Source organism: Petromyzon marinus, chromosome 44 (genome assembly GCF_048934315.1).
Source record: "Petromyzon marinus isolate PM22_M1 ecotype Great Lakes invasive population chromosome 44, UKy_Petmar_22M1.pri1.0, whole genome shotgun sequence".
NCBI lineage: Eukaryota > Metazoa > Chordata > Hyperoartia > Petromyzontiformes > Petromyzontidae > Petromyzon > Petromyzon marinus.
The window spans coordinates 1506961-1530354 of NC_133710.1; the positions used below are offsets into that span (position 1 = coordinate 1506961).

Consider the following 23394-nt stretch of genomic DNA (forward strand, 5'->3'; position numbering starts at 1 on the left):
GGCGTGGTTGCTGGCCACCCACCCCCTCGTGTGCCGTTCCGGCCTTCATAGGTGCTCGCTAACAGCACTTGCCCCTACAGTCTGTTACAGGCTACACGGGGGATCTTTGTCTTTGTTTGGGGGGGAGGGATGGTGGTGATGGGGATGGCTGGTTGTAGTGGGGGGTGGGAGGAGGAGGAGGTGTGGGAGGGGGGGGTCGTGGGAGGGGGGGGTCGTGGGAGGGGGGGGTCGTGGGAGGGGGGGGTCGTGGGAGGGGGGGGTCGTGGGAGGGGGGGGTCGTGGGAGGGGGGGGTCGTGGGAGGGGGGGGTCGTGACGTCACGCGCGACGCCATTTTATTCCGCCCTGACATAGCGGGCCCCGCGTAGCAAGCAGCGTGAGCCGGCGCCTGCTGCAGCTGCTTCTGGTGGTGGTGCGAGGCGTCGCGAGGCGTCGCGAACGTTCCCCGCCAGCGCGGACTCATCGCGACCCCGCGACTCTCCCTCGGTGGGGTCGACGGAACCGCCAGCAGCCATGGCGCTCAAGATCGTCAAGGGGAGCCTGGATCGCATGTTCGACAAGAACCTGCAGGATTTAGTGCGCGGCATTCGCAATCACAAGGAGGAGGAGGTGAGGCGCTGGGCCCTTGACACCCTCCCCACCACCACCACCCCACCCCGGCGAGACGCCACCTCGCACGGTTGGCGGTTTCAGGAAATGTCGGAGGCTGTCGCGACGGCCTAGCGGGACTCCGCGAGGACGTGGTCGTGTGCTTGTGCTAACGCCATGTGCAGTGTTAACAGTCAACAAAGTGATTGTTTTTGTTGTTGTTGTGTGGTTGCCCCTTCGCCTGTGTGTACTGGTACGGGCTGTCGTTCGTGGGGTTCGATTTCGTGTTTTTTGTTGTCCCGCCGAGTATCTGCTTATTAATGGAGCTGTCATTGAAGTCGCCACTCGCTTTGTACCGTTGCCGATAATGCAGTGTCATTTGGTTTCTAATTAATCTCATTGTGATACAGCTGCGGATACACTACACGCACAGTCGCGTTTTTAGAATATGCAATGTAATGAGCGTTTAGGTGCAATAAGATACGTACTGTACACACGCCCACAATGTACTAAACCATACTACTATATATTGTCTATTATCACATTTAGTTATAGAGGCAGTTTGCCAAATCTGCCTCCTAAATGCCACACAGAATCTTAATACCGCATATACGGGGAGTGGTGATCTAAGGAATACGTACAGGCAGTATATATTATATAAGTGTAATTTGGATGATAGCAATTCACAGTTGTGCATTTTACAATTTGGCTACACATTCTACGATGTATATTCTATATATTTGTTAGTTGCATTTTGGAATGAGCTGATGCATCCAGTGTACCATAGATTTGATGCTCGTGTTTTATAACCACAGTGAACAGTGTATACTACATGTGGTACAGTGAGGGAAAAAAGTATTTGATCCCCTGCTGATTTTGTACGTTTGCCCACTGACAAATAAATGATCAGTCTATAATTTTAATGGTAGGTTTATTTGAACAGTGAGAGATAGAATAACAACAACAGAATCCTGAAAAACGCATTTAAAAAATGGTGTAAATTGATTTGCATTTTAATGAGGGAAATAAGTATTTGACCCCTCTGCAAAACATGACTTAGTACTTGGTGGCAAAACCCTTGTTGGCAATCACAGAGGTCAGACGTTTCTTGTAGTTAGCCACCAGGTTTGCACACATCTCAGGAGGGATTTTGTCCCACTCCTCTTTGCAGATCTTCTCCAAGTCATTAAGGTTTCGAGGCTGACGTTTGTCAACTCGAACCTTCAGCTCCCTCCACAGATTTTCTATGGGATTAAGGTCTGGAGACTGGCTAGGCTACTCCAGGACCTTAATGTGCTTCTTCTTGAGCCACTCCTTTGTTGCCTTGGCCGTGTGTTTTGGGTCATTGTCATGCTGAAGTACCCATCCACGACCCATTTTCAATGCCCTGGCTGAGGGAAGGAGGTTCTCACCCAAGATTTGACAGTACATGGCCCCGTCCATCGTCCCTTTGATGCGGTGAAGTTGTCCTGTCCCCTTAGCAGAAAAACACCCCCAAAGCATAATGTTTCTACCTCCATGTTTGACGGTGGGGATGGTGTTCTTGGGGTCATAGGCAGCATTCCTCCTCCTCCAAACATGGCGAGTTTAGTTGATGCCAAAGAGCTCCATTTTGGTCTCATCTGACCACAACACTTTCACCCAGTTGTCCTCTGAATCATTCAGATGTTCATTGGCAAACTTCAGACGGGCATGGATACGTGCTTTCTTGAGCAGGGGGACCTTGCGGGCGCTGCAGGATTTCAGTCCTTCACGGCGTAGTGTTACCAATTGTTTTCTTGGTGACTATGGTCCCAGCTGCCTTGAGATCATTGACAATATCCTCCCGTGTAGTTCTGGGCTGATTCCTCACCGTTCTCGTGATCATTGCAACTCCACGAGGTGAGATCTTGCATGGAGCCCCAGGCCGAGGGAGATTGACAGTTATTTTGTGTTTCTTCCATTTGCAAATAATCGCACCGACTGTTGTCACCTTTTCACCAGCTGCTTGGCAATGGTCTTGTAGCCCATTCCAGCCTTGTGTAGGTCTACAATCTTGTCCCTCACATCCTTGGAGAGCTCTTTGGTCTTGCCCATGGTGGAGAGTTTGGAATCTGATTGATTGCTTCTGTGGACATGTCTCTTTTATACAGGTAACAAGTTGAGATCAGGAGCACTCCCTTTAAGAGTGTGCTCCTAATCTCAGCTCTTTACCTGTATAAAATACACCTGGGAGCCAGAAATCTTTCTTATTGAGAGGGAGTCAAATACTTATTTCCCCTCATTAAAATACAAATCAATTTATAACATTTTTGACATGCATTTTTCTGGATTTTGTTGTTATTCTGTCTCACTGTTCAAATAAACTTATCATTAAAATTATAGACTGATCATTTCTGGGTCAGTGGGCAAACGTACAAAATCAGCAGGGGATCAAATACTTTTTGCCCTCACTGTATAATGCAGAGTCGGGTTTCTGATCTGTCACTACGGATTGCTATCAACTCCCATATCGTGTGGGTGTCTTTGTGCGTACAGCGTTTATATTAACAAAGGAATTGGTCACATTAGGCCCACCCTATATTGCATTGAGACTCAATTGAGTCTTACATGGGTTAAACATAATTTGATATGTTTTAAGCAGATATTAATTGGCATTGAATATTTTCCCGAGGCCCCCCGGGACACCTCTGGTTTTAATTAGGCCCTGGTTTTAACAATGTGCAGTACGTATTACAGCATGCAGATATGATGATGCTTTGTGTATACCGTATATACGATCTGTGTTGGTTAAGGCGTGTGGGTGGTAAATACATGGTAGAATATAAGTACCGTATTGTATGGGAAGTACAACCCCAGATTGTGTTACACTTATCGCCACCCGGAGCCGGACCAGCCTGATGGAAGTTCTGGACGGTCAAATCGCTTTCGTCACACAAAATGGCGTGAGCAGGCCCTCATCCAGCAGTAGATTGGCAAAGGGCTGTAGGAGATGCATGTGGTAAGATGTAGTAGAACATTTGTGCACCATGCAAACGTGTAGTCTCTTATTCAGCTGCTTTAGCTCTTTCTGAACCAGTGGCTGAATTTTATATATATTTTTTGGATTTTTTATCAGCTATTGCCCACAGATGTGTAACTTCTGGGACTGACATGCTGCATTTGATGGAGAGAGGCCGACCCTTGTGTGTGAATTCCACGTGTCGTCTTCACCCCCACCACCCAAACGTGTGATTGACTCGGCTGTCATTCCCTCCAGCCAAGCGAGCCTCTTTCATACTCACGAGCACACGATTTAGGGATTCAACTTCGCCACTCCGTTGCGGCCATAGAGTACAGCTGCTCGATGATTGTAATAAAAAACGTTTCTTTTTCATTCTTAAACTACGTATAGCAATTTGTTCTTGAGAAACACGTTTTTTTTACGTAATCGCACAACTGTTAATCTTTTCTACAAATGAAAGCCAAGTAGTGACCCAATATATTTTTGAGTTAATGATAACTCACAAGGCAATGGCTCAGAACTTTCATATTTTATTAGGTGTACTATACAGTTGAACACGTAGGCTTTCGTGACCAATATCACGGAACGAATCCGGAGGATTTCTCCAAATCTGGCTGTCCGCCTGATGATGTTAGTTGTAATTACTGACGAAACGTCGTACTCTGTAAATGTTGTGGATTTGCTCTCCAACACACCGGTGTGCTGTACTATTAATGAATTAGCAAGTTCTGTTTACGTGACAAACCTTACTAGCTGGCTGTGTCGGGTGGTGGCGGGTTTAACGACACATTTATATTTATGCGATCTAACCCAAAAAAAACTATTATGTATGTATGTATACAGTTTACTATATACACTTGCTAATCCAATTAAAGCAATTGAATTTTGTATGCAACGTAGCACGTTTTATCATGCACACTTCAACTTAATTGTGGGCTTTATATCATCAATAAATATCTGGATTCACACATACAATGTGTTTCCTTATTGGACGTTAATATTTTACCTGATCCCAGCCACATAAATTATTTGCTGCATTCGTTGGCAGTCTTACATAAACACATCATCAAGATGCATTTCCACAATCTCTCATCTGAGAAAGCTAGAAGGAAGCATTCATGTAACTGTCCATCCACCTGAACTACAGTTCAATTAACATCCCAATATAAATGTTATGGGTAAGTACAATGTATCCCAAGACCCTAGCTGTTTGTATGTGTGTCTTCAAAATCCATCAGTAGTAATTTAAATCTGAACCTCATGCTGGACCTCCCACAAAGTGCACCTCAGTCTAGTGTGCTGTGTGATCATCACGACTCGAAATGAAGGCAGCCGGCCATGCGAGTTCCTGACCACATCAACATCCCCGTTATACTTTGCCAGAGCAAATTTCATCAACAGCGATTTTTTTTTTTCACTGAGTAATTCTCTGGCATAGCTTCCCAAGCACATTCAGATCATTGTGAGTTCAGTACCCCATTGAGGCTCAATGCAGGCCATCATCTTCCCCACGTTAAAAAATAATAATAAGTGCGAATCATAACGGACACAATGTATTTGACGTTTTACTCGCACAAGTCAGAGGTGCAAATCCTGGGGGTTCACGAGAACAGCTTTGTGGGAAAGCAGCAGTGGTTGTCATGTGAAGATACTGTCCCCTACATTAGATTTGCATCATCGCAAACACTTGCTGAGGACCATCATTTGGAGTAGAGCACCTCTCATCACCTATTTGAGTGGGGAGGAAGGGGGGGCATTTGTGGACTTTGAACGGGCACCTGCTCCCACAGTCTGCAGTGCTGAAAGGGGGGGGGGTGCTTTTGTGTGTTTACGTGTGCGTGTGTTTGCAGGCAAAGTTCGTCGCTCAGTGCATCGAGGAGATTAAGCACGAATTGAAGCAGGACAACATCAATGTGAAGGGGAACGCGGTGGCAAAGCTTGCCTACGTACGTAGCGTGCATGTGCCAAAGAGGAAAATGCACCGCATTCGCTGGAGATTGTTGTTCTTTGGTGTCGTGGCCTGGTTTATTTAACGTCAGTCAAACTGTCTCCCCCCCCCCCCCTGAAACGGGCAATGGGCTGGCGCTTATCTATTTTGGCAGGCCTAAGCCACTGGAGGAAATTACACATTTCTGTGACAGTCCACTCTAGAATGGCCACCGTTGGCTTCCCAAAGTGGTACTAATTTTCTTTTTTCCTGGAGGGAGATTAGGATTGGTCAACTCCCAACTTGTTTGAAAGAGGCAGCCTTTTGATTTTGAGTTTCACACTAGTCATCGTGCCACACGTCCATTTTAATGAGGGAATGAAAATGCTTCTTAAATGTAGGCATCTCTGCAAGCTCTTCAATTAATGTATATTTTAATTATTGCAATTTAATATTATAACTGACATTTTAATGCCATTGCGAAATAGCATTTTAATTTTACAGTAATTTTGTGTCTGCATTTTCATAAACGCATAATAACATATCTTGCACTGGATATTCATGAAAACAAGGAGGATCTCTGTCAATAAATTAATTTAAATGTAATACACTGGTCACAAGTGAACATGCTTGACACCACAGGGCCCAATTTTGTAAATGAAACACTACACACAGACAACGCAGGCACTAACTTGTGGACTTTCCCCAACTCTCCGCATTCGTCATGCAGCTCCAGATGCTGGGATATGATGTGAGCTGGGGCGCTTTCAACATCATCGAAGTCATGAGTTCAGGAAAATTCACGCACAAGGTACTTGCCCGCCTGTCTCCCGGTGACGTAACCAGTCGGAAACCTTATGCCTTGTATCGTTAATGTTTGATTTTAATGGGTGGATTATCCGGGTTGTGGATTAACCGTGCTCATTTGTGCCTTTTTGCTTGCACGCCGGTTTACTCTTTGGCTGATTCTCTCCGAGAGAGCCAGTATCTCGGTTCCCGCGTGACTGGAAATTCTGTTGGCCAGTAAACCATTTAAGAAGCAATAAAAACGGATGTCACATTGTCTTCGGACCCATTCTGTGTGTTAAAAATAAATGTGTTTCTGTAGCCTGTATATGTGTTTCGTGGTGTTATTATATTATCTGGCCCATCCCTCCGCCCATTACCTTGGACATATCCTGAGTTGACTGTTTGCACAGCTAACAAGTTGTCATTGTGGAGCCACACCTGTTATCCAGCTCTCTGGATGAAAGGGTTGGTGGATCCACATACATGTGTGAATCTCCCAAACCCTGCTGGCTGTCAAGTTGGCCAATAGATTGTGGGAGAGGAAGTGAATTCGTGACCTTGTCTGTTTTCAATCAATGAGTGTTAGCCCTCTTAATTGTGGGTTTCACTGAGTTAATAGGGTTTTCACCGCATGAAAAGCACTTCTTGAAAATAAATTTGATAAACATCTCAACCCAGAAGCTTCCTGAAAAAGAGGCTTGAGGCTTATCGAGATTTTATTGGATAGTGAACATTATTGAATTGGATATACTTTTTGGGGGTTGATTGCTCCTTATCTGAGAAAAATGGGGCAATAGTGGCTCTACATTTGGTAATGATACTTCATGTTAACGTTAGTTTATGAACATAACATCGTCATAAATTACCTTATTTATGCTTTGTGTATTTATTTCAGTTCACAGAGCCAGACTAAAGCACCCTCAGGATTATTATTCTTCATTCACAATTCCTGAGATTCAAATAGTGTGACTGGGTACATTCATAATAGTTTCTAAGCTCCACTGCCAGCCAAGTCACCAGTGCTGTGTTTACTTTGCTGTCTTTTACTTGCTAGTAGTCTCTGTAGACAATTTTAGATGTGAGCTGTTTTTGGGGCTGAGTTTGCCTAGGATAGGTCCACACCAGCTACACCTACAAAGTGCAATTGGCAGCTCATGATGTGCATGACTCATGGATATAGCCGGAGAGGTTATAGAGTGGCTTTGCTGTCCAGCCTGCCACTGCTCCACTCATGATAAATAGCCAGAGTAGGCAGCATATGACATAGTGACTAATGGTTATGTATAGTGAACATTTTATTTTGGAATAAAAATTCTCATCAATCGAGCTGGTAAATGTCAATTTAATATTTGCAGTGTGTGACGTGGCAGAATGAATGAATGAATGGTGCAGTGTGCATGCTCTCCGGCATTTGCTGTTATAAATAAGCCGCCGTCGTAATGGCAATGAAAGCAGCAGTACAAGGGGAAGCATTTGTCTTTGATCAGCTCTGGTGTGGTGCTACACAGGGGACCAATGCATTTCCCCAGCATTGTGGCAAATGACTCGCAAGCACCGACTCTAATACAACTCCATTCCGGACGGCTCGTTGGGCCATTCCAGATTTTGGTTTTCATCTGGTTCCAATGGACGGTGGGTAAAAAGAGGAAAATGCAGAAACGCTTGCGTATTTCTGTGCACGCCAGTGTGCCACTGTCAAGTCCCAGATGTGCTGCAGTATGTTTTAATTGACCCAGACAATGAAGTAAAATAATTAGCCGATATCTATAAAAAAACTATTAAATAGATACCTAGACATTGAAATGAAACCGTTTACAGACATTTCGATTTAAAGCTTTCGTGACTGCAAGGATTCATCTTCTTTGGTTCTTTCGGTAAAGTCACGTAGAATGAGAATAAAATAATAAAATAGCAATAAAATTCTCACGACGTTTCGGCCACAACGCAAGCGGCCGTCTTCAGGTGAAAGGTACAGACCTGTCGGGACGACAGAGCTTCAATGAACAATGTTAAGATTCGTAGCGACTTTTAAGCTGGTTGTGAGAAGTGAGGCACCTTGACAAAGGGGTTTACATATCAAATAGCTGAGGGATTAGCTTGTGACTGGTCACAGGAATGGCTATGTTAAAGTCAAAACCTACACATCTAAATTAATGGTTTAATTTAGACAGCTAAATTAAACCATTAACATACAATCAAATTAATTAACAAATACATACACAGACTTCAACATTAATACATTAAGTAGACAAATAGGCATTGACATGTACACAGGAGATCGACACAGAAATTCAAATAAAACCATGGAATAATTTAAGACAGCCATCCTAACATGCACTTACTAATTAAACACACAGACACACGGCGCCCTGACTGACACACAGCAGCTGATTAATCCACTGCTGTTCGAAGAGTCCACAGTGATATTTTGGTTTGGTGTGCCGCGATCGGCGAGCACGTGAGAAAGCGTGCCGTGGAATGAGAGCGTTTGAGAAGCACTCCTCTGGAGGACCGCTCCACCTCCATCCACACCGATAACAGAGAACTTAATGTGCCTCTGACTGTTGTCTTCTGATCACTGGCCATGCAGAGACTTTTTCTTCTTCTTGATATATCCCTTTTTATTTTGCTGCTCTTGATTGTGGGAAGGGCCTGTCCTTGCGGCAGAGCCCTGCGCTTAGCATACGTAATGGGTGCCACGGCGGCGAGATGTAAACTATCTCGCCTGGTATGCAGGAAGTCGTGAGTTCGATCCCAACCCTGACGCCTGTATCTTTGGAGTTTGTATGTCTCTCCCTGTGGTCGCGTGGATTTTTCTCCAGGTCCTCCTGTTTTTCCCTCCACATTTACACACATGCGTTTACAATATTTGTCTGCTATAAATTTCCACATGGTAAGCCACTTCGTTGAGCTATCATTTGTGGCCAGGTCGCTTCTGAATAAGAGCTGTATAGCTCAGTGGTCCTTACCTGGTTTAACCAAATAAATATATGGACTATTCCCAGTGTTTGGCCACGGACTATCGCATGTAACTTTCTCACCCGCCCATACTGGACATTTGTCAAAAAGAGCTTGATAGCTCATCAGATTCCTCCAGTCTAAATACATATTCTGATGTTCTATGTTTGGAGGGTCCAGCAGGCCCCACTGATGGCCTGTGCTTAGCCGAAGCGGTGTCTGGCGGCTGCACCCCATACAGGTACTGGTTGAGGCCCAGCTGGAAGGCTGCCTTATCGGCAACCCCGTAGGTGTCCCCCCCCCCCCCCCCCCCGCGTGTATCCACGGACTTCATGGCCAGCCCTAGTGGACACCCAGAGACCCCTCGTGGCACACAGGGCTCGTGTCCACCTTAGCGATAAGAGTCTGGGCAGCAGCATGCTGCAGGGAACATTGGCGATGGTAAGGACAATAAAGTGTATGCCCTCCGCCACCGTGTTGTGCTGATATTTCTACGAGCAGTGTGGGAGGTGGCTAGTACCCCTTTTCCATATATAGTGTCGGGGAAGACGAGCGGCGCAGCATGCTGTGCAATTTCGCCCCGGGGCCACTCATACGACGCTCCTGGGCGCGTGCAATTGCCTGACAGTCTGCAGTGAAGCTGGCGGGCCTGCCGAAGCAGGCCCAGTGCAGGCGTGGGAGGTTCTGGCTCCACTGGGTTTGATGACCTTTGCGGTTGAGCTGTACACGCGCATCCACGTAGGTGGCGTCTGCTGGCCCAGTGGCACCCTCATTTTCTACGCCTTTGTTTCACCAGTCCGTAATAAAATCTCAATTGGTGGATAGAGGAGAGCCAAGCCACAACATTTACAATCTGAGTACTCAAATTGTAATTGTTGTGGCTTGGCTCTCCAACACACCGGTGTGCTGTACTAGCGACGAATTGGCCACGTTCTGTTTACGTGACAACCCTTACTAGTTGGCTGTGTCGGGTGGTGGCGGGTTTTAATGACACTTTTATATATTTACGCGATCTAAGCCAAAAAACTTGTTATGGCTGATATTGGTCACGAAAGCCTACGTGTTAAACTAGATATTGGACATCGCTCCAGGGTACACCACTTGGGCAGTCCCCTTCCAGACCTAGTTATGAGACAGCTGCCAACAAGTGGGGTTGGGGGACTCACCTGGAGGGGGTTCCTATTCAGGGGCAGTTGAATAGCACAGGCTGCAGCTGACGCTGATAGTGGGTGTCGATCCATATAAACTGTTTAGACATTTTTTTTTGGCAGGTAAGGCCCCACTGAGCTATGTAGTTCTTTTTCAGAAGCGACCTGGCCACAAATTATAGTGGCTTATCACGTGCACATTTATTGCAGCCAAATACTCTAAATGCATGCTGATTATAAATGTGGAGGGAAAAACTGGAGTACACGGAGAAAAATCCAAACGACCACTCCAAAGATACAGGCGTCAGGGTTGGCATTGAACCCACGACCTTCTGCATACCAGGTAAGGGAGATAACATCTTGCCACGGTGGTGCCCCAACACCATGACCGTAGCCATGATAAACCACCAGAGGTTTGAGCAGTTTCAGTGTTTAATACAGATGGCCTGGGGAATTGTAACATGAGCAAAGGCCTGGGGTGTCTCCCAGTCCTCCGTCTACAGCGCAAGGGCCTCTGCAACTGGGCCGCAGGCTGTTTCAGTTTGGGCTGATTGGGTCTGGTGGAGTGGGAGCAACACCTAGAGGCTATTTAGCAGATATATGGCCAGGAGGGGTTCTGGCTCTAAATCTCTTCATGCAGTGGTGACTTTGTAATTTTTTTGCTCAGAATGTGCTCATTTGTAAGACTGCCACCTGCGCCAGGGCATTGTCGTCTTCCGTCGTAATTTAATTTTGTATTGACTGTTGGAACTGCCTGGCTGTACAATGGATGGATTTTTGTCGGCCGTTCCAGCAACATGGCTTTCTTAAAAGGTTAAGTTTCCTCTGTGCACATCTGAGAAGGATATGACTGATGGGGGTGGCAGAAGAAGGGGGTGTGGATGTTCAAAAAGTCAGGCGGATGAAGGGAGTAAACCCAGGGATATGAAAGTGACCGGCAAGTCTTCTGGGTGTCGGCAGTGAGTTTCTTCACCCCAAAGTTGCCTTGGTGTGAACTTACTTGACCAGTCTCACTTTTTGCACCAAGTATAGAAACGAGTCGCCAGCTGACCGCGTGGTAGCCTTCCCATTTGTCCGTGGTTCCTCGTGCCTCTTGAGTAATTCTCCCTATTCAACAGTCGTTTTCCCCGAGTCGTTCCCTCTTTTCAAGAGTGACTACTGTGCGCTTTACAAGTTGAAATTGTTGTCTTTGTATTTTGCATCTCTCAATCATAAAATGGTACCAATAAACATTGACATTTTTTGCAGCATATCTCAAAAGCATGTGCTTCCCTGTCCGGTGTTCTCTGTGCTCATCTCCATAGAGGGTGGGATATTTGGCTGCATCTCAGTCATTCCATGAGGGCACAGACGTGCTCATGCTCACCACCAACATGATCCGCAAGGTGAGGAATGCTCGCTATGAAGCTGCTGTGCTTGGGACGCTCGCCACACTCGCTACATTTACACACACACGCAACACTTACCACGGTTGAAACGATAATCACGCTTGAGGCACTAACCGCCAACGGCAAACTTGTTTAATTGTGAAGTCACTTGGGGCAATTTCCAAGGTAGAAGCTGATCTCATGTGAAGATCAAAACGTTGGACCCCTTGGAGCTTGGTGTGTTCAAGGAGGAGATATTACCCAATATAAAAGTACCTTGTACGTGATTAACTATTCCGTGTGTCTCGGGCTGTTAGTGTGAAGCCTTGGTTAGTGCAAATATTTAAAATCATGGTCGTGAGCACGATTGTTACTTCACTGCAGTGCTGTACTAGAGTATGCAAGCGATGACCAGTGCTCCTGAGTAAATGTATCTTTCTAGCGATGACTATAACGATCTTGAGTTAATGTATTTATCTCATGTTGGATAAAGGCACGATAGACACAATGCCACACACATCCTGGCTCTTATTTTGTACTCTTAACACTCCACCGTGCAGCTTTGTAGCGACTGCGACGGTGATTTTTTTATTGGACTCGTTGATTCATCGGCAGGACCTGAACAGCCAGAATCAGTACGACGCGGGCGTGGCACTCACTGGTGTGTCCTGCTTCATCACGCCCGACCTGGCCCGTGACCTCGCGAATGACCTCATGACCTTGGTAAGTATCAGCGTTTGGGTGCTGGTCTTAGCTTGCGTCAAGTTTTTTAAAGTCATGATTGTCACCCGTACTGCGAGGTGACGCAGGATCGCGAGAGATGTGTAAATCTTTATAAGATAAGATTGCAACAGCTTGGGGTGGGGGTGGAGGGGTGCCCTAATCCAACAGTGTATTGATCTTTGCTGATAATGACTACCGGGTGGCTCTTATGGTTATAGCACGAAACTAGCGGCATTTGTTCACACCCTTAATCCAGAACTTTAAATTTTTGTGACCTACACTGCTGGCAAATGAGGCTATCCTCGTCTTGAGTAATCACCTGGTTAAGCAAAAATAAACTTTAACTCAAGGGATCAGTGTGTACGCAAAAGTAGAGAAAGCCGGTTCACGAAGCCATCTTGGCTCACTTGTACATGTTAAACTTGCCTACCCCAACTCTCTTTTCGTCGAAATTAACCGAACACCCCTATGCAGGACCATCCTGGAAACTACCTCTTGAGGCTCACTGAGGCTTTTTCTTGGACACAAAACAATCGGAAAAATGTCCGTTAAGTTTCAGCCAAGGATTGACTCGGCCAACATTTTGTTTAGGCTCAATAAATTGATTACCACTTTGAGAGACTGGTTTCCGCACCAACGAAATGTGAGCTTGCCACTGTTGACTTACATTCACCGATGGAGATGTGCAGCGCTCTTGAATTTGAAGGAGGCTTGTTCATTCAACTGTTCAACTGTATTGTGGTTTTAACCCGGTGGCAAATGAGTTTATTACTAAGTCACTGTTATATGCACTCACCGTAAAACATGTTATCATCATGTGAACAAAAATTTAATTTACAGAAATTACAAAACAGAACACATGGGCTTTAAGTTATTTATGGGTGTGTGTGAATTAGCATGTCTGTGAGTGGGGGGAGCGGTAATGTAGCGGTTAGCGTGCCGCACTATGAACCAGAGTTCGATTCCCGCTCACGGCCAACACCAGTGATGATTATCTGAACTGGTCCTGGGCCTCCCCTAGGTCGACTCAACCTCAAATGAGTACCTGGTGTGGTGTGTAAACTTTGCCACTGGGGAGACAAAGGCGGCCGGGCGTGGTGCTGGCCACCCACCCCCTCGTGTGTCGTGCCGGCATTCATAGGTGCTCGCTAACAGCACTTGCCCCAACAGTCTGTTGACTGTATGTGTGGACTACATTGTCATGCTTGTGTCTGTGAATGTGTGGACCCTAATGTGTGCTTGTGAATGTATGTGTGTATGCGTGCACGCCAGATGTCCTCAACACGCCCATACGTACGCAAAAAGGCTGTGCTCATCATGTACAAGGTGTTCCTCAAGTACCCAGAGTCACTGCGCCCTGCATTCCCACGCCTCAAGGAGAAACTAGAGGATCCAGACCCAGGTATGGCCCCTAACATAGTAATGTCAGCTACCAGTAGAGATCAGTGCTGCCTAGTTGTTACTTAAGCAGTGAGACAGTGGCACTGATCAAACCATGATCTTTTTCCTATATTTAATTTAAATGTTTGTGCTATTGGCATTATCAGAAAGCGAAGTCATTTTTTTAAAGCTTTCATCGGTTACAGAGAACAGCCCCGAGTATAACATCACAGAACTGCCTCCTAAGTATTTACACAACATTTACAAATTGTAAATTGCATTTACGAATTGTAAATGTTGTGGATTTACTCTCCAACACACCGGTGGGCTGAGGTAGTAACTAATTGGCGCGTTGTTTACATGATGACTCTTACTGGCTGTGTCAGGTGGTGGAGGGTTATGACACATTTCTAAATAACGCGATCTAACCCAAAAACCTTTATTATGAATAATATTGGTCACGAAAGCCTACGTGTTAAACAGAATAAGGCCCGTTTGTTTATTGGGTTGCATCTTTCCCTGAAGTGGAAAGCTTGCTAAAAGCACTTTCCCCAACAGTGTTAAGGCGATACGGGGGGATCTTTGCCTTTGCAGGCGTGCAATCGGCAGCTGTAAATGTGATCTGCGAGCTGGCACGGAGAAACCCAAAGAACTACTTGTCGCTGGCACCACTCTTCTTCAAGCTCATGACGTCCTCCACCAACAACTGGGTCCTCATCAAGATCATCAAGCTGGTGAGGAGACTTGAGGGGCCCGTGGATGTGAAACCTTTGACCTTTCCTTTGGCATCTTATCATCATCATCATCAATCTTTTATCATGCATTTTTCATACTCATCACCATCATAAATGTGTAATCATTCAGTTAACCTTATTATAAGCATCATGATTGTAAGCATTATATAATTATCAATCACGTATTTTTTTTATCATCCATCATTATTATCATCATACAAAAATAGAAAGTTTTAACAAAACAAAATGCAGATGCCACTATCATACATATTTATTCAACATCAATACAATGGCATCACAGTAGGAACAGCGCGCACTCATCACGCCTAGCCAAGACTTTGAAGCTTTCCTTCTGAACACCGCTTCAAACAACGTGCCCCGTACGGCTGCCGAGATAGAGCCTTGGGTATGTGTCTAGATGAAAAGAGAATGTTGTGACGTGTGTGTGTGTGTGCGCGTGCTCCCCGCGGTAGTTTGGAGCGCTCACCCCGCTCGAACCCCGTCTGGGCAAGAAACTCATCGAGCCGTTGACGAACCTCATCCACAGGTTCGTGGCAAACATGCTGCAGTTTAAATTCGCAAAGCGTCTTTTAGGTGCCGTCGTCTCTCCAGGCCCTGCAGGCAAATGAAGACGGGCATATTGAGGTTATTGGGAAAAGGAGGGATGTTAGTTTGAAAGCAAAGGTGGAAGTTACGGATTAAAGGCTACATTCACGGGGGGGAGTAATAAGACATTTGGGTAAATGCACCATTGACCAGGCATACTGTTAATGGCACAGACTGTACAAGTCTGTTCTCCTGTAGCGTAGTAGTTCTGTTCCTGAAGAACACCGCATAGATGGGAAAAATCGCATCACAATAAATATGTAATGTAGGGTAAAGCACAGTCCGCGATAACACGTGAGATGCGTACGCAGGCTGAAGACTGAGGCGCGTAGGTAGCACGGAGATGAAACAATCAATAGTTGTCCGCTGAAAATACGTAAGGCTAAAAACGGGTTTTTTTTTTCTTTGTGTGGACATGCAGCACATCCGCAATGTCCCTGCTCTACGAGTGCGTCAACACTGTCATTGCTGGTAAGAAATATGCTTGCGTCGCTTTATAGCGGTCAGTCTAGATGCCAATGACCTTCAGGCTTGATTTATATCACATTTGTTCTGATAAAGTTACATCACAAAGGGAAGAAACTTATTTCTGGAAGGGAATGAGCAGAGCCTCACACCGCGATAGCCAGGGCTGTCCTAGCTGCAGCCCATGGGACATTGGGCCTATGGGGCCCATCTTTATCTGTCCCATGGTACCATTTAAACGTATTGTTAAAACAGCTGACCCGCAGCTTTAAGGGAGGCCACATGCTTTATCGCTTTACTGTACATCTCTTCTCATTTGTTGTTTAATCTTTCTCATCTTTTCGAGCACTCTTCTAAGTACATCATTGTCATCTCTGATAGCACTGTGTTAAATAAGTCTATCGTTTGTTTTTCTCATTTCCGGTCTCATATCTCCTCGCAAAATGTCTGCAATCTCCTGCTGTGCTCTTCCAAATACATTTATCCTGTAACTCTATTCTACATCTCTTATAAATAATCTCTCCTATATCTAATTTTTTCCTAAATAATCCAACTCGCTGACAGCTTTCGTTGGAATATACAGTGAGGGAAAAGAGTATTTGATCCCCTGCTGATTTTGTACGTTTGCCCACTGACAAACAAAGAAATGATCAGTCTATAATTTTAATGGTAGGTTTATTTGAACAGTGAGAGACAGAATAACAACAAAAAAATACGGAAAAACGCATGTCAAAAATGTTATAAATTGATTTGCATTTTAATGAGGGAAATAAGTATTTGACCCTTCTGCAAAACATGACTTAGTACTTGGTGGCAAAACCCTTGTTGGCAATCAGAGGTCTGACGTTTCTTGTAGTTGGCCACCAGGTTTGCACACATCTCAGGAGGGATTTTGTCCCACTCCTCTTTGCAGATCTTCTCCAAGTCATTAAGGTTTCGAGGCTGACGTTTGGCAACTCGAACCTTCAGGGATTAAGGTCTGGAGACTGGCTAGGCCGCTCCAGGACCTTAATGTGCTTCTTCTTGAGCCACTCCTTTGTTGCCTTGGCCATGTGTTTTGGGTCATTGTCATGCTGGAATACCCATCCATGACCCATTTTCAATGCCCTGGCTGAGGGAAAGAGGTTCTCACTCAAGATTTGACGGTACATGGCCCCGTCCATTGTCCCTTTGATGCGATGAAGTTGTCCTGTCCCCTTAGCAGAAAAACATCCCCAAAGCATAATGTTTCCACCTCCATGTTTGACGGTGGGGATGGTGTTCTTGGTAATAGGCAGCATTCCTCCTCCTCCAAACACGGCGAGTTGAGTTGATGCCAAAGAGCTCCATTTTGGTCTCATCTGACCACAACACTTTCACCCAGTTGTCCTCTGAATCATTCAGATGTTCATTGGCAAACTTCAGACGGGCATGTATATGTGCTTTCTTGAGCAGGGGGACCTTGCGGGCGCTGCAGGATTTCAGTCCTTCACGGCGTAGTGTGTTACCAATTCATCTTCTTTGGTTCTTTCGGTAAAGTCACGTAGAATGAGAATAAATTAATAAATTGATAAAATAAAATAACACAATAATATTCTCGGCCACAACACAAGCGGCCTTCATCAGGTGAAGGGACGAGACTATCTGGAGGACAGCGCTGGAGTGAAAAAGCCACGCTCAGATCGCGACCTTTAAGCTGTGTGAGAAGAAACAAAGCGCCTTGACAAAGGAATTAGCATAGAATTTAGCATTGAAATGGCTGAGTGATTAGCTTGTGACTGGTCACAGAAATGGCTATGTTAAAGTATACACATCTGCAGAGGCACCCCTTGACAAGGGAATTAGCATAGAATTTAGCATTGAAATAGCTAAGTTAAAGCATACACATCCGCAGAGGCACCCCTTGACAAAGGAATTGGCATAGAATTTAGCATTGAAATAGCTGAGTGATTAGCTTGTAACTGGTCACAGAAATAGCTATGTTAAAGTCAGCATATACATTCACAGAGGCACCTAGTACAAATCAAACAGGAGAATTTAGCATTGAAATAACTAGGCGAATTTAACATTGAAATAACTGAGTGATTAGCTTGTGACTGGTCACAGAAATGGCTATGTTGAAGTCAAGGCCTACACATCTGAGCTATTCACAGTAACTGGGTATACACTACAATATATAATGAATACTACATAGTGAACCAATAAAAAACTAAAATATAAATTATTCTTATCCTCAACTTTAGCAACACGGATAGCTACGGGCCCCGTTCAGACGGACGAGTTCATCCATGGTCGGAACAAAGGAGGGGGAGAGAGACAGCTGCGAGGCGCTGTTATACTCCATGTTGTAAACCATACCATTAACCGTGGTGTGAGAGGTATTAAGAGTCAATGCCAGCAAAAGAGCTGCGGTCTGAAGGCCATCGTAAAATACAATTAATTAAGAACGGAAATGGTTTAAAACATCTTTCCATGGTTACTAAGCCAGAATCCATCTTCTCAGTTGAAATTGTCTCTGTGCTTGTATATGTGATGGCCTCATGAACGAATCTCTCATGGTAGCCGGTTGGTTTGCAAAGAACCTCCGTCTTGGAGAAGTCAATGGCATGTGAGCCCACTGAATTATAACAGTGATCTGCCACGGCAGAGGAGTTCGTTCTACCGTGTTTCAAGTCTGCTTTATGTTCGCGGATGCGGTCCGAGATATGTCGTTTGGTTTCTACAATGTAGCTACTACCACAGAGGCACTTTAGTTTGTAAATGCCCGGGTACTGTATGTCTGGAACAGCATCTTTTACAGATGGAACTAGATCACGGGTTTTATGTACTGTGTTGAATCGGACCTGGATCTTGTGTTTATTCAGGATTTTGGAGATCTTTTTAGTGACCCCTGCAATGTAGGGTAAGGTGATGGTTTTGAGTGGCCCCACAAGAGGATCCTTCTTCATGACTGGAGTGATGGCTTTGCGGATTGTGTAGTCGGAGTAGCCCTGAGAGCCTGGTGTACGTGCTCGAGTTGACTGGTAATGTGTTCCTGGTCGGAAATGCATTGGGCTCTATGGTATAGAGTCTTGATGAGGGAGTTCTTCTGGGATGGATGGTGGTGGGAATCCGATTTCAAGTAAGCATCTGTATGGGTAGCTATCCTGTAGACAGTGGCTCAATGAACCATCATGTCTCCTTTTAATTAAGACATCCAAAAAGGGTAGTTTGCCATCTTTTTCGACCTCCATGGTAAATCTGACGGCTGGGTGTATGGAATTGATGTGGTCACGGAATTGGTCTAGAGCAGGCTGGCCATGTGGCCAGATGACAAAGGTGTCATCCACGTACCTCTTCCATAAGGTCGGGCGTAGAGTGGCAGTCTGGATGGCGTCAGTTTCAAATGTTGCATTGAATACGTTGGCTACAACCGGAGATAGGGGGGAGCCCATTGGGGTGCCCTCAGTTTGTTTGTAGAAAGTTCCATTCCAGGTGAAGTATGTGTTGGTTAAGCAATGTCTCACCAGGGGGGGTACATCAGTATGCAGTCCTTGATGAACCAGGTCTTCAATGATAGCGATGGTGTCGGGTACCGGGACTTTGGTGAACAAGGACACCACATAAAAACTGACAAGCAGGTCGTCTGGGGACAGGGAAATGCCTTTGATTGTCGATACCAGGTGAGTAGAATGGTATGGTTTACAACATGGAGTATAACAGCGCCTCGCAGCTGTCTCTCTCCCCCTCCTCTGTTCCGACCATGGATGAACTCGTCCGTCTGAACGGGGCCCGTAGCTATCCGTGTTGCTAAAGTTGAGGGTAAGAATCCACCCATTTTTTTTTGCCATATAGCATTGTGATATATAACGACTTATTGTTGGTAGCTTAGCTGATTGGAGAATATATAGAGTTTATTGATAACATTGAGGTAATTTATATTTTTTGTTTTTTATTGGTTCACCATATGGTATTCATTATATATTGTAGTGAATAGCTCAGATGTGTAGGCCTTGACTTCAACATAGCCATTTGTGTGACCAGTCACAAACTAATCACTCAGTTATTTCAATGCTAAATTCGCCTAGTTATTTCAATGCTAAATTCTCCTGTTTGATTTGTACTAGGTGCCTCTGTGAATGTATATGCTCTGACTTAAACATAGCTATTTCTGTGACCAGTTACAAGCTAATCACTCAGCTATTTCAATGCTAAATTCTATGCTAATTCCTTTGTCAAGGGGTGCCTCTGCATATGTGTATGCTTTAACTTTAACATAGCCATTTCTGTGACCAGTCACAAGCTAATCACTCAGCCATTTCAATGCTAAATTCTATGCTAATTCCTTTGTCAAGGCACTTTGTTTCTTCTCACACAGCTTAAAGGTCGCAATCTGAGCGTGGCTTTTTCACTCCAGCGCTGTCCTCCAGACAGTCTCGTCCCTTCACCTGATGAAGGCCGCTTGTGTTGTGGCCGAAACGTCGTGAGAATATTATTGTGTTATTTTATTTTATCAATTTATTAATTTATTCTCATTCTACGTGACTTTACCGAAAGAACCAAAGAAGATGAATCCTTGCAGTCACGAAAGCTTTAAATCGAAAGTGTTACCAATTGTTTTCTTGGTGACTATGGTCCCAGCTGCCTTGAGATCATTGACAAGATCCTCCCGTGCAGTTCTGGGCTGATTCCTCACCGTTATCATGATCATTGCAACTCCATGTGGTGAGATCTTGCATGGAGCCCCAGGCCGAGGGAGATTGACAGTTCTTTTGTGTTTCTTCCATTTGCGAATAATCGCACTAACTGTTGTCACCTTCTCACCAAGCTGCTTGGCAATGGTCTTGTAGCCCATTCCAGCCTTGTGTAGGTCTACAATCTTGTCCCTGACATCCTTGGAGAGCTCTTTGGTCTTGGCCATGGTGGAGAGTTTGGAATCTGATTGACTGATTGCTTCTGTGGACAGGTGTCTTTTATACAGGTAACAAGCTGAGATTAGGAGCACTCCCTTGAAGAGTGCTCCTAATCTCAGCTCGTTACCCGTATAAAAGACACCTGGGAGCCAGAAATCTTTCTGATTGAGAGGGGGTCAAATACTTATTTCCCTCATTAAAATGCAAATCAATTTATAACATTTTTGACATGCGTTTTTCTGGATTTTTTTGTTGTTATTCTGTCTCTGACTGTTCAAATAAACCTACCATTAAAATTATAGACTGATCATTTCTTTGTCCATGGGCAAACGTACAAAGTCAGCAGGGGATCAAATACGTTTTTCCCTCACTGTATCTGTTCTTTTTTGCTATCGTATCTCTCTTAGAGCTATTACGGAAACAATTTGTCAGGAAGGTTCTGGCAAGTTTGCACAAGACAGGCAAATGTTGCCACATGTAACCCAAATTGAATAATTTGCATGACATTTTTTTAGGATTGGGATGTTTGGCCAATACGAGTTACATTATGTTTTTTGTTGTAAATAATTATTTGTCATATGCAAGTTATTTATTTATTTTCTGCGTCTCACATCTCTCAGCGTGTTAATTAATCCGGCCTTTGTAGATGGATAATCCGGATGATACTCTCATATTTGAGAAAATATTTAATTTTAGCTTAGAGCTTGACTGAGTACTTTAGTTTCATATTCAAGTAATTATTCATCAATTAATGTTAGTATGCTCACAGTACATCACTTGAATCTTGCAAGTATAATACTATGATTATGGTGATTAATGATAATTTATATGTAATTTATACAATGATATCCCTTCAGCCTAACTGAATGAACGAGACAGTACAATCAAAGCAGATGGTACAAATGAGTCGTATTACCAAAACCAAAAAGATACAATATTTGAGTGAAACAGTGATCCTAAATTGTTACATATGCTATGTAAGAACCAGCCTGCTGTACCAGCCACCTTTTTCATTGACAATGTGTTTTTTATCTGACACTGGCTCCTCCCTTACATTGACAGTTCTCATCTCGCTGTCGTCTGGGATGCCTGACCACAGTGCAAGCATACAGGTATTGGTGTCATGTAGTCTACAGTCGCCCATGACCACATTATAAGAAATGCACCTGATCTCATCAGACCTTGGAAGCTATGCAGTCTTTGAGCCCGGAACGTGCTCGGACAACAGGTTGTTAGTATGCTGTGGTGCTACGTAGTGCGTGACAGAGACAGTGCAGAAAAATCCATTGTTCTGTATTTCTATACACCCATGTCTATGCTCTCTCCCTCAATCCAGACTGAGCATGTTTGTATCAGTGCACGCATCTTGAGGATCTGTTTGTTTGGTCCACTGTTGTGGATTCACAATGCCTCGATGGCGTTTTGACTGACCCTCGCGTACCGTACACGTGCCCCACGTACGGCCTCCTCCTTACTCGTGTGATTCCTGCACGCGCGTGAACCCCACAGCTCTGCGTACAGAAGTTGCGCATTCTCATCGAAGACTCGGATCAGAACCGTGAGTGCCTCCCGCCCAAGGGATTGTCCCCTTCTGTGGTTTGTGTGGTGGAGCAGCATGCACATTCTTGGGCTTCTCATACAGAATTGCAGCACTGCTCTGTAAAGCTATCGCCTTTATGTTGTAGGTGGGTGCTTAGGTTTGTCTTTGTGGCCATTGTAATACAATTGTTAATTTAATAAAGTCGGTAAGTCCTGTCCTTTATTTAGGAAAGTGTATTTAATATATTTACCAACGAGTTTTTGTGGTTTTTTGAAACGGAATAATCTAAATAGTATATATTTAAGCAAGATAAAACATGTGTGAGTTTTGGACTTCTGATTTTACCAACTCAAACAAAGTAATTGTTTGGCTCGGTGACTAAAAACGGAGTTTCTAATAATTGTTCTTCATAGGCCAAACAAAATAAAGACGACTTCTCTTGAGGCTCATCAGTAGGGGTGTGACCTGTGTAGTTTTGTTTCTGTATCATATTTTGTTCAGCTCTCTAAAATTGCATCTTCTCATTTTTAGCTGTTCAATGTAACATCCGGTAATTTACAACACTTGTTTTCAGTTCTGTAGAACTGAGCGTTGTTTTAAAGCACTCCTCTGTTTGAATGCAGTGCTGCTATCTGTGTTGCTGTATAACCGTACGTGTTGTGTTATCACGTGCAACTCTGTGGGCTATATTGCCACGTAATCTTGTTTGCGATTGCCATGTAACCCAGTGTACTATGTATTGTCAATGCAACACTGTTCCTCTATTACATTTTTATACTGTGTGTTGTGTTGCTTTGTAACTCTGCCGTTTATCCGTGTAACTCTGGGTGCTGAGTTTCCATCTAACCCCACGTTGTCACTTGACTCCGTGTGCCATGTTCGCGTTCCTTCCAGTGAAGTACCTGGGGCTGCTAGCTATGTCCAAGATCCTGCGCACTCACCCCAAGTCCGTGCAGTCCCACAAGGACCTCATTCTGCAGTGCCTCGATGATAAGGATGAGTCGATCCGGTTGCGATCCCTCGACCTGCTCTATGGCATGGTGCGCCTCCCGACCCACAACACCATCCATGCATCTGCTCGTCTTCGTCCGTGTGTCTGTCGCATTCCCAGCTTCGGTTGGCTACGTACGGTGCAAAAAAAGTTCAACATTCGTTTAACACGTAGGCTTTCACGACCAATATTATTCATCACAAAAGTTATTGGGTTGTATTGCGCAAGTATAAATGTGTCGTAACCCTCCACCACCCGAAACAGCCAGTAAGGTTTGTCATGTAAACAACGCGCCAATTGGTTACTACTTCAGCCCACCCGTGTGT

At 44.7% G+C, this 23394-nt stretch overlaps 1 protein-coding gene and 1 long non-coding RNA gene across 4 annotated transcripts in view; one reads left to right on the forward strand and one right to left on the reverse strand.

Annotated features, from left to right (window-relative positions):
* Positions 1-323: 323 nt before the first annotated feature.
* The window catches only part of LOC116951917 (AP-3 complex subunit delta-1-like), a 58769-nt gene continuing 35698 nt past the window's right edge, over positions 324-23394 (forward strand). For all 3 annotated transcript variants that reach the window (XM_032970764.2, XM_032970766.2, XM_032970765.2), the window contains exons 1-12: positions 324-607; positions 5420-5515; positions 6227-6307; positions 11696-11776; positions 12374-12481; positions 13754-13883; positions 14456-14595; positions 15069-15142; positions 15623-15672; positions 21600-21649; positions 22047-22095; positions 22972-23117. In XM_032970764.2, the coding sequence (XP_032826655.2) occupies positions 512-607; positions 5420-5515; positions 6227-6307; positions 11696-11776; positions 12374-12481; positions 13754-13883; positions 14456-14595; positions 15069-15142; positions 15623-15672; positions 21600-21649; positions 22047-22095; positions 22972-23117 (1101 nt within the window). In that variant the 5' untranslated portion in view covers positions 324-511. The remainder of the gene's footprint in view (positions 608-5419; positions 5516-6226; positions 6308-11695; positions 11777-12373; positions 12482-13753; positions 13884-14455; positions 14596-15068; positions 15143-15622; positions 15673-21599; positions 21650-22046; positions 22096-22971; positions 23118-23394) is intronic.
* Positions 14843-23147, reverse strand: LOC142930875 (uncharacterized). The gene is made up of 2 exons (XR_012946845.1): positions 23019-23147; positions 14843-15210 (listed from the first exon to the last, which is right to left on the reverse strand). It is a non-coding gene; the product is annotated as an uncharacterized LOC142930875 (long non-coding RNA).